At 45.8% G+C, this 13,703-nt stretch overlaps 1 protein-coding gene across 4 annotated transcripts in view; it reads left to right on the forward strand.

The window, feature by feature from the left end:
- PHACTR1 (phosphatase and actin regulator 1) overlaps positions 1 to 5,203 on the forward strand; it is a 373,767-nt gene extending 368,564 nt beyond the window's left edge. For all 4 annotated transcript variants that reach the window (XM_056854193.1, XM_056854194.1, XM_056854195.1 and 1 more), the window contains one exon: positions 4,969 to 5,203. In XM_056854193.1, the coding sequence (XP_056710171.1) occupies positions 4,969 to 4,984 (16 nt within the window). In that variant the 3' untranslated portion in view covers positions 4,985 to 5,203. The remainder of the gene's footprint in view (positions 1 to 4,968) is intronic.
- Positions 5,204 to 13,703: the final 8,500 nt, after the last annotated feature.

The raw sequence follows: 13,703 nt of genomic DNA on the forward strand, positions 1-13,703 counted from the left end.
ACTAAAAATCCCATAATCCCTTGCAATGTATGGTATTTGAGGAGGATGGGATTTTTCATTGGCAGTTAACAAGGGGGGGCATATGATCAGTGCTGGGTTGGCCCTTTAATTTACAGGGTACTTCCCTGTTGGGCTCTGCTCTGGAGATCCACTGGTAGCCAAGAAGAAACGAAGCCCGTCCTAGCGCCATGTACGTAGCACACTGGCGAACATTTCAGCACTATTCCAGGATTTGCAGTTTCTTTGAGTAAAAGAAGTAGTTATACAGAGGAGGAACAAGGCAACAAACAGATTGCTTCTGCTGCTTTCTCAGAGCTAGCAAGGTGGATTTACCAGAATTCCACCTGTCACACTTGTGGCTTTGGCAGTAAAAAAATTTCTCTTTTTACAACCCCTGATACGGCATTCCCCCTGGCCCGCGCGCCAGTCGTGCCACCGCCGGAGGGTCCCCACCCAGCCCTCCCCGTGCTCCGTTCTTCCCGGCCCACGTGCTAGTCACGCCGCCGCCGGAGGGTCCCTGCCCAGCCCTCCCCGTGCTCCGTTCTTCCCAGCCCCCGCGCTTGCCGCGCCGCCGCCAGAGGGTCCCCGCCCAACCCTTCCCGTGCTCCGTTCTTCCCGGCTGGCATGCTTGCGTTTGTGTGTGTGTGTGTGTGTGAGAGAGAGAGAGAGATCCCTGTGCGGGGGAGGGGTGAGTGTGTGTGCGTGATCCTGGGCTGCTGGGTGGCCCGGGGAGAGAGAGAGAGAGAGAGAGAGAGAGAGAGAGAGAGAGAGAGAGAGAGAGAGAGAGAGAGAGAGAGAGAGAGAGAGAGAGTGTGAGATCCCCATGAGGGGTGTGTGCATCTTGGGGGGGGGAGCCTCCCTTTCTTTCCTTCCTTCCTTCTTTCCTTCCTTCTTTCCTTTCTTTTTTCCTTCCTTCCTTCCTTCTTTCTTTCTTTCTTTCTTTCTTTCTTTCTTTCCTTCTTTCTTTTTCTTTCTTTCCCTCTTTCTTTCCTTTTTTCCTTCCTTCCCTCCTCTGCATAACCTCTGCTAGGGTTGCCAACTTCCAGGTGGTGGCTGGAGACTTGGCAACCCTAGCTTCTACCCCCCACCTCCACCGGGAGAGCTACGCCTGGTATGGCCCCCGAATGATGGTATAAATACGCAAATGGCCCTTGGCAAGAAAAAGGTTCCCCACCCCTGCTTTACTCCCATTGTCATCCAATGGTTCAACCGCTTCCCTAGCTGGTTTCCTACTCCTAATATACTTAAAGAATTTCTTATTGTTTGTTTTGATGTGTTTAGCAATATGCCCCTCAAAAACTTTTTTTGCATCTCTAATTATCTGCTTGCATTTCCTTTGTGCAAGTTTGTGTTTGCTTCTGTTCGCCTCGTTTGGGCAAACCTTCCAGTCTCTGAAGGAAGACTTTTTTTCTCTAATTGCTTCCTTACCTTACCTGTTAGCCATGGTGGTGACCTCTTGGACTTACTACCTTTCCTGACCTGCGGTATACAAGCTAGCTGAGCCTCTAGTAATGTGGACTTGAGTAACCCCCAAGCCTTTTAAAGAGATTTAACCCTCCTAACTGTTCCTTTCAACTTCCTCTTTACCAGTTTTCTCATATTAGAGAAGTTCCCTCTTTTAAAGTCAAAGGTAATTGTGTGAGATTTCCCAGTCACTTTCCCACTTACATATAAATTAAACTTGATGACATTGTGATCACTATTGCCAACTGGCTCAACTACATCCACATCCCGCACTAAATCACTGGCAGTACCACAGAGTATTAAATCCAGGATCGCCTCCCCTCTGGTTGGGTCTATGACCAACTGTTCGAGAGCACAGTCATTTAGGAATGTCTAAAAAATTTATCTCTTTGGCTTGACTGGAGCATACATTTATCCAATCAATATGAGGGAAGTTGAAGTCTCCCATTATTACTACTTCATTACCTTTACATGCTTCCCTAATTTCATTCTCCATCTCAAGATCACCCTGAGCCATTTGGTTAGGGGGCCGATAGAACGTCCCCAGTATTAAATCTCCTTTGGGGCCCGGAATCGTCACCCATAAGGATTCTGTGGACGAGTCTGCCCTTTTTATGGTCTCTAGCTTATTAGACACTATGCCTTCCTTGATATACATAGCAACACCCCCTCCAATACTTCCTTCCCTGTCATTTCTATACAGCTTGTAACCAGGGATGACTGTATCCCACTGGTTCTCTCCCCTCCACCAGGTTTCTGTAATGCTCACTATATCTATGTTTTCCCTTAAAACCATGCACTCTAATTCCCCCATTTTTGCTTGGAGGCTTCTAGCATTAGCATAGAAACACCTCCACACTGTTTCTCTCTTTCGACTTGCCTGGCATGTGCCTTTGGGCATCTTTAAGTGGCTATCCATCATTTTTTTCCCATTCCCTTTCATGTCCAAGTAATTCCCATGTGGGCAATCTGAAGTAATTTTCCCTTTGTCCACTGAGTTTGCCCAAACCGGATGCTTCTCAGCTCCTGTCGGCTTTCCCCCCAGGTTCAGTTTAAAAGCTGCTCTGCCACCTTTTTTATATTACGCACCAGCAGTCTGGTTCCATCCTGGTTCAAGTGGAGCCTATCCCTTTTGTATAGACCCGGCTTGTCCCAAAATGTTGTCCAGTTCCTTACAAATCTAAAGCCCTCTTCCCTGCACCACCGTTTCATCCACGCATTGAGACTCACCAACTGTGCCTGACTAGCTGGTCCTGCATGTGGAACAGGTAGCATTTCTGAGAAAGCTACCTTGGAGGTCCTGGCTTTTAGTCTCCTGCCTAGCAACCTAAATTTGGATTCCAAGACCTCCGGACTACATTTCCCCACGTCGTTGGTGCCAACATGCACCACAACCACTGGCTCCTCCCCAGCACTACCTACCAGACTATCTATATGACGGGTAATGTCCGCAACCTTCGCACCAGGCAGGCAAGTCACCATGCGGTCCATGCACCCACCAGAAACCCAGTTATCTGCATTCCTAAGGATTGAATCCCCCACTACAAGAAGCCCCTCTCCCCTCTGAGGCATATCCTCGGTACGAGAGGATATCTGTTCATCCACCAAGGAAGAGGTCCCTTCTAAGGTACCACATTCCCCTACCTCAGTGAGATGGCCTCCTTCCCCAAGGACTCCATCATCTGTGACTGGCATGTTGCCTTCACCTTGGGACTGGGATGTGACTATTTCATCCCCAGAGTCCTTAGTCACCTCTCTCTCTGCCTGCCTCAGCTCCTCCAGTTGAGCTACCTTGGCCTCGAGGAAGTGAACTCGCTTCCTGAGAGCCAGGAGCTCCCTGCACTGAGCGCACACCCACGACTTCTGTCCAGCAGGCAGATAATCATACATGTGACACTCCATGCAGTACACTGGATAGCCCCCCACCCCTGCTGGCTTTCTACCTTCATAACTGGTATTTTATTAATTTATTATTATATTATTCTTTGGTGTTGTAACCCTGCCCTGTACTCTCTTCCTATACCAAATAAGAACTGAGTGCCGAAGTTCCTTGCCCTGCAGCTATCTGCTGCTAATTCACATAGATATTCAAGTTGCTCGGTACTCCAACCGGATGGAGTTACTCTGCTTAGATAAAAAGATTTTATACTCACCTACAGATCCCCAGTCACGATCCCCAGGCTAAGAGCCACAGGACAAGAGCCCTTGTGCTCTCGCCCTTCGGCTCGCACCTCTGGCGAGCAGGAGCCTTGGAATTTAAATGCACACAGCCCCCACCTCATCAAGAAGATAATGAGATAGGAATGAGTTATGAGCATAATAATAGGGGGCTGTGTTGCTTTTCTAGTGTGGCTGATAAACATGATTCCTCAGAGAGTGAAAAAGAGCTCTTCTGTCTGACTGAGATACGAAATTATTTTTGCCATGTTGTCGAGCAGCTTTCATGAGAAGCCTGTGGATTTACTCAGAAAGGACAATAATGGATTGTTATAATTGGCATTCTTGGCACTTGGGTCATCTAGATGAATCAGCCACTTTGGATGTCGTGGTGTAAGCTCCCCTTTGCCAGGAACAGAGCAGGGAAGCCCTTCTTCTCCCATGTCCTGCCTGATACGAATTGTTTTGACTTAATAGGTTACCCCTTCTCAGTTTCCTTGCCTTTCATTGCTGTTTGGTCATTAGCTTCTTATGGAATATTTCAAATGCAACAATCAGTCATGAATTGCTGAAAAAGGTCCATCTTCTTCAGAAGAACTCCACAGCACTATGCGGATCTCACCAGCCCACATGCTCCCTTTCTGCCACAAGCTTTAATAGGCAAAAAAGGAAGTCTTGCGTCTTCCTGTGGGGAAATATGTAGATTCAAGATGTGAGGGAATGTCACATGTTTCTTCCTCAGAAGTGGTGCATCTCTTTTTACACAAACAGGGCTTTGCATTGCATCCTATGAAGCAGCCCTGTTCCCCCATTGGCGTTTCTGTGCATGCCTATATCATCTGGCCCTCAGATTTCCTTGAGCGGCACAAAAACCTCGATCCAGTTGGCACTTAAAGGACAAGCCCTTTCCTATGAGTTCAGGATAGATTCATATTCTAGTGCCCTACAGCCAGTGGCGGACTGGGTCTGAAAATATTGGTTGCCAGGAGACAAAGGGGGCCCACCCACAACTATAAGGCTGTTATTTAATTTTTATTAATTTTTATTTTTAACCTATTGCCTAATGTTTAAGGGGGCCCACTTGCCATTGGGCAAGCTGACACCCTGGCCAGTCCGCCACTGCCCACAGCCCAAGCACAGGCCTTTTATGACTTCACTGTGTAATATTTGTACCAGAACTATAACCTCATTGGTTTTTGTGGACTCCACAGTAATTGTTTCCATGACTATGTGCTATGAGGGCCATATCTTCTCTTGGTCCTATTCGGCCACATCTCTGATTATATGTGAAAACCTAGCATGTTGTTTAAAATTCATTCTCTCTCTTTTTCTTTGTTTCCCTTTTAGGTTTCATAGACCGTAGTTTACTCCTATGTGAGTACTACGCCAACATCAAAACGTAACTGAAAAGAACCATAAGTGCTGGTATTGATCTCTTCTCCGTTACGTACAATGTAAATCTTCTGAACTGCCTTTTTAAATAAAATCAAGAAGGAAAAAAGAAAAAGAAAAAAGCTATCACAAGACCTGTTGGCACAACCTTCAGTAACCGAAACCAACCATAGCAAGAATTAGGTCAAGAGTTGGCATCTATAGTAAACTCTGCTGTGTGGATTTGCCATTCTTATCCAAGACCAGCCATTCATACAAACTGTTTCTTCAGTCACCTGTTATTTCTCCAAGCAGCTGTCGTCTGACTCCAAAGAAACCTGAGGCACTTGGTGTTGACCCCAGTCATGCACACGGGCATGAACATGCCAGACAAAAGCTTCAAGCAGTCCCACCACCTTTTGGGTCAACACCTTTCTACCAAACACTTCTTTCTGTTGAGAGCACCTTAGAAAGATGAGAAGGGCAAAGACCCACTCTGATGACCTACCTACTTTGACACTTTGTGAGAATCATCCCTGGAGGACCTTTGGCTGGTTGGCTGTCACCCTTTTGTTTTGTAAAGGAAACACTAGGAGAATTCTTCACTATACATCTCTTTAATTCAGTTGACTTCTTTGCTGGGTGGGGGAACCAATTCTCGAAAGGATTACAGATACAGGGATGTTAGGTAACAAGCTTACCTTTACGAACAGAATAAATCAGGCTGCCTTCTAGCCTATGTGGCACTTCAGGTTCTTATGTGTACCTGTGTAGAGGTTTGTACAGCCAAGCAGCTGTGCTAAGTAACCAAATCAATATGGTGTGTTAACTTGGTGATTGTGTACACTGCAAAGCAGAGAAGAAATGACCTGAAGATCTGTGTAGGGCCCATTTTACTCTGTATGCATGGGATTTCTTAAAGAGCAGGGGGTTCTGTTACGTAGAACACGATCAGTTACTGGTGTAAATAACAAAATATGCTGCTTTGAATGGTTCAGCATTGTGTGTGATACTGAGAACCAAAGCATTTAGCAAAAAGCCAGAAGTGGGGATGGTTTTTTAAAGTATTGGCTCTTTTATTTTAACTGGTGGGGGGAGGTCCCTTGCATCCAGAATCCATTAACGATCCAGTCCTTTGCAGCCCTTTGGCTAGGCTCATCAGCATTTAGATATAGTTACTTGATCCATGTTAAACTTATTTGATGCTTCATGAAGGAAACCTTTTCCTCCTTCAATAACTGAGCCTTGAGCTACACCCATCCCAAACCAATTGTTACCGAGAGGGTCCTATCAATTCTCAGATTTAATCCCTATTGTAAGGACATAGTAAGAGTGGTAAACTGCAGTACTGCAGTCAAAAGCTCTGCAGTTCAATCCCAATGGAAATCGGTTTCAGGTAGCTGGCTCAAGGTTGACTCAGCCTTCCATCTTTCCGAGGTTGGTAAAATGTGTACCCAGTGTCGACAACTGGGGAAGGCAATGGAAAACCACCCTGTAAACATAGTCTGCCTAGTAAACATTGTGATGTGATGTCACCCCATGGGTCAGGCACAAAAGGTAAAAACCTTTACCTTTTTAAAGGACATAGTAATAATACTAAAGAAAGTTCATTTACTTTGGAAAGCTTATACAGAAAGCATGGGTTTTCTTTTACAGCAGAACACCTGCCATTCTGCATTCTCTCCTCGCCCCATGCAAATTCTCCCCAGTTCCACTCAGGGATTGTCAAGCTGTTGAAATCAGGCATCTCTTCATCTTCTATAAAACCCTGATCCAGAGGAACTAGAATAAAATGGACCTGGCTAGTAATGTTTGTGTTAATCCTGGACATGAGTGAAGGAATATGAAGGATAGATATGTATGGGATCCTAGGAAGCTGACAGCCTGTTCCGTTTCTACTAGAAGGACCATACAACAAAAAAGCCTGTGAAAAATAAAGGGATTGCCCTACCACTATTCATCAGTTAATCAAATGGGTTGACAGGAGCAGGGTTACTCCTAAGCTATTTATGCATGGGAGTTCTACATGAGGTTTGTTGCTGGCTAGACCCACACTTTCCAGTTGGGAATCTCTACACCAACCTCTCTCCAAGCTCAAATCATGTCCCACCCCTTTAAATGCTGCTTTGTAATTGGCTTACTTTGCAGTGCTCACTGTGAGAGAAGATTCCCCACCCACCCCAAATCCAATTGCCGCATAAAAAAACATATTAAGAACAAAAAACAGGAGCAATCTGAAAGAAGGGGGGGAGAAATCCAAGCCTCAGTTTTCTTTTGCTCAGAAAGAGCCCTTAGGAAGCAGGAAGCGTTTGAATCCCCACCTCTTTACATGCTGCTTTGTGATTGGCTGTAAGAGATGCCAGTCTTCTTGTGGCCTGTGGTTTGCCTTCTGCACAGAGATTTCAGCCGGGCTTAGTTCAGAGGAGAGGGAAGAGTCGGGTTAACAGAGGAATGGGAAGACCCGGACATCGCGAGGGCTGGCAGCGAGGTCATTTATAATGTACGGAAAGCACATGCAGAACTCCAAGGAACAGCTGAGTCAGACAGGGGGGTGAACATGAGTTCAAGTACCCATGCATAAATTACCCTAGTAGGTTAGATACTGCAATCTGTCAGTAGAAGGTGCTGATGGCAGATGATCTTCCAAGCTTTCCCCTTTCTCCAGCAGCCATTTCCAACTCCAGGAAAGTTTATTACCAGACCCCTGTGGGCCAGGCAACTGAGGTGAGCAGGGGGAAGGGGGTGAAAGTGCTGTCTCTGGCCTCTTACATGATCTGAGCTCTACTGACAGAAGAGGAAGAAGGGAGCAATTCCACCCCCTTCCTCCTCCTCTTTACTGCAGCCTCCTAACCTGCACCGCTGTTTCTCCATGTGAGGTCCCACAACCCCAGGAATAAACTTTCCCAGAGTCAGAAAGGACAGCTGGGGAATGGCAAAAGTTAGGAAGATCAGCAGTCCCTGTGCAGTCTTTGCACAGTTCTTGCACTAGATCCAACCCATTTTTTTTATTATTATTTTTTTGCAAATCCAGGCACACACCATATAAACACACCATATAAACATCTGCTAACAGTAAATGATGGTAGTCTTAGCATTGACTGCTGGCAACAGATTTGACATTTTTTCAGTACCTTAAATTTGGCAAGTTTTGAGGTAGGTGACCATGGTCTTTTCCCAGCTGTGTTTGCAGTGTTTGTTGTGTTCATTGGCACATAGAACACAGTTTAGCACCATGTCCAAGTTGCTAGGAGGAGGGGGAGGTTCCCTTGCATTTTGCAGGTGATCTCCTGTGTGCTTCCATTTAAAATGGAAATTATGGCCACGGTTACAAATATGCTGATAGAACATTTCTTCCTACCATGAGCAGACAACTAAGTATTGCATTAAGCTGTGAGCCTTGGACAAGAGCTACCGATTACTGGTCACAGTTGGCTACTCATTAAGGCCAAGCTACACATTACGCAGGAGTTCCGTGACTGGATCGCCCAACAGCACTTTCAAGTGAAATGCAACTATGAAGGGTGAAAATGGAAACTTGCTTTCCCCCCCCCTTTTTTGTAGCAACTTATTTCCTGCTGCTGCTGGCCCAGGGCCAAGCGACATGTGGCATCCACCATGGAGATGTTGCTGCCATTTTTAAGTGATTTTAAAATGCTGATCGGGCTTGCAGCACAGCGGTTGAGGCACTCTTGTCTCTCCCCACCCCGTGAACCTTTTCCCTCTTGTCCCCCCGCCCTTTGCTGTTTCAGCACTTGAAAAGGTGTGGAGAGCGGAAAGGAGCGCCTCAGCCCACTGATCAGGAACGGGCACGCACAGCAAATCTCTTTAAAATGGTGGCGGCATCCCCATGGCAAACAGGAGGGCACTGGGACATCTAGTTTGGCCCGCAGTTGGTCCCAGGTTCAATCCCTGGCATCGTGAGGTAGAGGTGTTTGGGACCCCCTCTCTCTACCTGACACCCCCAAGAACTGCTATGACACAGCCCAAACAGACAATCCTAAGCTAGATGGGCTTATGATCTGACTCAGTATAAAGCAGATGCACATTAGGGGGGTTAGTTAGATCTGGGAAATGGTGGTGGGAAAGTAAGTGTCAAATATACCAGGCCCTCACCACTGCATACAAGTTTGTACTTCCACACAGCTGCATAGCATTTTTTAGGGGAGGGGAGGGAGGCGCCAAGCATGGATCTTTGGCATAATGTGAAGGTTGGCTCTTAAGGGGGCTCACTGCTATCGTGGGGAAAGATGTGGTGCAATTCTCAGTCTCAGCACACCAGTGGAATTGCAAGAGAGAAGAAGTATTTCATAGGAATGGCTTTTGGAAAGGCGTTCTACTTTATGGGGTTGGGCTGGTGATGCAATTGGTTGAAACAAACACTCCCCTCCTCCTCTGTGTTTCTGGCAGTATTACTTTCTGATTGGGATGGGAAACTAGCTCTCGGGTTTGTTCCCCATGTTAGGTTTTTGCAGCGCCTGCTGTTGGGGACGTACGTATTCACCATATTATTTTGTGTATGGTCAAAATGCAGGGCTCAGTCGAGCAAGATCCACATGCATTTGTGTCTGCATTGGGATGCAGACATATGTTTTCCCCTACCTTAAGATGCAGATGAAATGACTTCAGAAGTGATTCTCTGCACTGTCTTGTCCTTGGTGCCCCCTGTCAACTGGAGGAAGCGTAATGGATCTCCTCTGATTTTCTGCCCCCAGCTGGTTTTTTGGTGGGTTGCACATACAGAAGAGCTGGCCAGCGAGTGTCTCTTCCACACAAAAACAAGCCAATGTGAACAAAACGCTTTACCCAATTCCAGAATTCACTAGTACATGGGGATGGGGGAGGATTGCCTCTAAAGTGTTTCTAAATGCCAATTTGTCCCTTACATAAAAATGGATGATACTGAAAGGCTGCATAATCTTTCTAGAGAATGGTCAGTCAGCTAAATGCATCTCGGTCCCATGGCTGGAAACCTTCCTTGCACTCCTCTATTCACCCCTATGCAACTTACTTCCCCCCTGAAATGTACTGAGATGAGCAAAAGCAGAAGACTTTTCTTTTGCCCAGAGCCTGCAGAGGAGAAATCCATTTCTTTCAAACATTTGTATTTGCTCAAATAGGCCTCTATTCAAATGTAGATGAGGGTTATCGCACACCAACCTGCAATTTCCTTTATTGTGTGAACAAAACATTTTTCCCTCCCACTATTCATGAAAGGATAGTGATAAAAAGGGCACCCAAGTGGCCCTTGCAAATGGCAAACAGGGTTGAATTTTTTTCTCTCTTCCAACCTGCTCAGCCGGCTTAACCTTAATAATTGTATAGACAGGAAAACGAGGAAAGGCTGTATGGCCCATTCACCCCTGCATCGCTGTTTATTCCAGACCCTGTGCATTTGTCTGGTTCCTCTCCAAGTCAAGTGTATGTACATAGTTTTGTCTTTGTATAGGAGTGGATGTGGTGACAGTCAAGCCTGTGCGCTTCCAGTATTGTAATTTAACAGATTATGGCTGTATGGGGGGAAAATCCAGAACAAAATGTAAATACTAGAGGAAACTAAAACTGGATCCCTGTGTCCTAGGGTTTTGTACATATTGAAACTGCATGGTATTTAAATTGTCTCTGATGTATGCAGTTTCTTAAAAAAAATCGTTTTAAAAGAAAAAAAATGTGCTCTTGTCTTGTTTTCTTTCTAACTCCTGTCCCTCTTGTGTTTATTAATGCTGCAGTGCAAAGAAAAATGGCATCCAGTTCTGGACTGCAAAAATGTCCTCCAGCTAAGCTCTGGAGGTTCTTTTCAGCATCCCGTAGAATGGGCTCTTATCAAGCCCAGGGCATGTGGCTGGGAAGACAGATTGTGTAAAGGTGGCTGCGTTGGGTCAAAATTAGGGGTGTGCATATCGATAAGCCACAAATTTTAAAACCCCAAAAATACATTTTGGTATTTTTTGGGTGGATTTTTTTTGGGGGGGCAAAAAAACAGTGGCAATAAATGGGAGTCAGAAAAGGGGACCCCAAATAATGCCAAATTTATTCGGCATTATTCAGGGCTGCTATGGCCCTGCCACCATTTTTTAACCTCCCCCCCTCCCTCTTCCTTCCTTTACTTACCTGCACTCTGCTGTTGTGAAGCTACAACTGAAGACGTGACTGGCTGAGAGTTCCCAGCCATCTCCCCCTTCAGTTCTTCGCCATGGCAGCAGATCTCCAGCTGAAATACTGCTGCCATACCAAAGCAAACTGGAGGTGGGGCTGGCTGGGAGCTCCCTACCAGTCCTGCCTTCACCTGCCGCGGCTGAACTCTACATGGAGGTTGACTGTGGCGGAACACAGAAGTGAAGGCTGGGTCAGCTCTGTGCCATATTTTTCGGGTTTGGGTTTATTAACCAGAATGTTAAAAAATAAAATCAGGGAAAGCTGAGTATTTCGCTTTTTTTAGGTTTTTCAAAAATATCCGGGTCTAATACACCTGAAAAATACCGAAAAAATTGGTGTACACCACTCGAAATGCAATGGGGATCTTTCTGGTTTTGCACATTTATTGAGGCTTAATAGGGGAGGGCCCCAACCAGGATGGCCCAGGCTAGCTTGATCTTGTCAGATCTCAGAAGCTCAGCAAGGTCAGCCCTGGTTAGTACTTGGATGGGAGACCACCAAGGAAGTCCAGGTTTGACATGCAGAGGAAGGCTATGGCAAACCACCCCTGTTAGTCTCTTACCTTGAAAACCCTACTGGGTTCCATAAGTTGGCTGCAACTTGGCAGCACTTTACACACAAACTAGGAAATTACTTGCAGTTCATTTCATATAAACAGCATATATGCCCCAATTTAGTCCTAACCTAGATCGTCCAGGCTAGCCCGATCTCATCACATTTCAGAAACTAAGCAGGGTCAGACCTGGTTAATATTTGGATAGGAGACCACCAAGGAAGTCCAGGGTGGCTATGCAGAGGCAGGCAATGGCAAACCACTTCTGTTCATCTCTTGCCCTGAAAACCCTACTGGGTCGCCATAAATTGGCTGGGACTTGACAGCACTTTCCACCCAATAGGAGAAAGACGAGGGATCAGTCCCCACTTCATTTGCAAAACACAGGCGATAAAAGCTTACCTAATGTCAATCCAAATTATTGCACAAAAGTCCACTCATTAGTCTGAGTTGGAAAGAGGGGCAGGGCAGCCTCTAATCTAGCCACCTTTCCTCCCAATACCAGAATTTCTTGTGAAGTCTTGTATCGCCGACTGCATATTATTAAAGCTCCATCTTCATTTATGCTAGAGAAGCTGTAGGTTGTTCACACATTTAGAGCACACAAAATGTGCACACAAAATGGAGAGTTCAGTAAACTTTTTTTAAAAGGTTCTTTCCAAGCAGCTGTTCCCAAATGGAGGCACAATGCATGCTCCCTCTCTGTCTGCTGGACTAGTGAGAAAGCCTTGCTCTCGTCCAGTAAGGACTGTTCTTACATGATATCAAACCCACCCAGTTTTTTTAGGGCAGGGAGAATGGGAAGGGTTTAAATCTGTAGCCAACTCTTCTGATGAGACTGTGCCTTTTTTATAAAGTCCTAGGCCTCTGCTGTTTTACATAGGGAATGTCACATGGCCTTTTTTAAAAAACCAAGAGACTGCCTTACCAATTGAGGGTCCACTAAGGCTTGTCTCTGGGCCATTCCACTTCTCTCTCTACACCTCAGCATGAAGCCAAGTTAGTGACTACAGAGCATGCTAATGAACCTTCTTTACAAGCTCATCCTTTCTATGTACAGAGATGAACTTTCCGCTAACATTTAAATGGTCGTTTGATTGACTTCTGGAGGCTACGGGCGGCTTCTCTCTGCATTTGAAACGCTGATCTAAACTATTTTTTTGCATGTGAAAAGTTCAGCACGGCAGCACCCTCGAGGAGCGACAGCTTACCAGAGAGGAGACTTGTTTCAACAGTCTGGCACTTTGGCTTTGGGTCGTGTGTCAGGCATAACTATGAAACTGATTGTGCGTGCATTCATCGGAACTGGGGACGGAAGGAGAGGAAGCCCATTTTCTCCCACTCACCCTCCCCAAATAAGGCAATCATCCATTCCCAGGGGTATCCTCTGATCACATTACCAATGTTTTTTTTTAATCAGCAGGTAATCCACAGCATAAACTTGCAAAAGCTTCCCCCACCCCATGTTCAGATGGACGAGGAATGCAAAATAAACCACCACCCCATTATTTTTAGTCTTGCCAGTTTTTCTACATGTGAAAGAAAATTGTTGAAAAGATTCAAATTTATTTAAAAACGTTATACCCCATGTTCTCAGCTGCTCTCCAGAGAACAAAATGAGAGGATGACAATATTCTGCAAGCATAGAGTTGCCAGTAGCCTGGAATAACATGTCCTTTAACAAAGACTTAATGTGTGGAAATGAGCAGGTGAAACTTTTCACGGCATTCAGGTGAACAGCTTAACTTGCTAAATAGAATCCCAGCAAACCTCTATTAAGGGGACAGAACATTTTTTTCTTCCAAATTTTTGGCAACCTTATGCTACTAACAGAGCCAGAGTGGTGTAGTGGTTAAAGTGTCGGACTAGGATCTGGGAAACCCAGGTTCAAATCCCCACTCGAGCCATGGAAACTTGCTGGGTGCCCTTGGGACGGTCACACACTCTGAGCCTCGACCCTGGCAAGTATTTAGATGGGAGACCTCCAAGGAATACCAGGGGCGCG

This window comes from Euleptes europaea, chromosome 8 (assembly GCF_029931775.1).
Source record: "Euleptes europaea isolate rEulEur1 chromosome 8, rEulEur1.hap1, whole genome shotgun sequence".
Lineage (NCBI taxonomy): Eukaryota > Metazoa > Chordata > Lepidosauria > Squamata > Sphaerodactylidae > Euleptes > Euleptes europaea.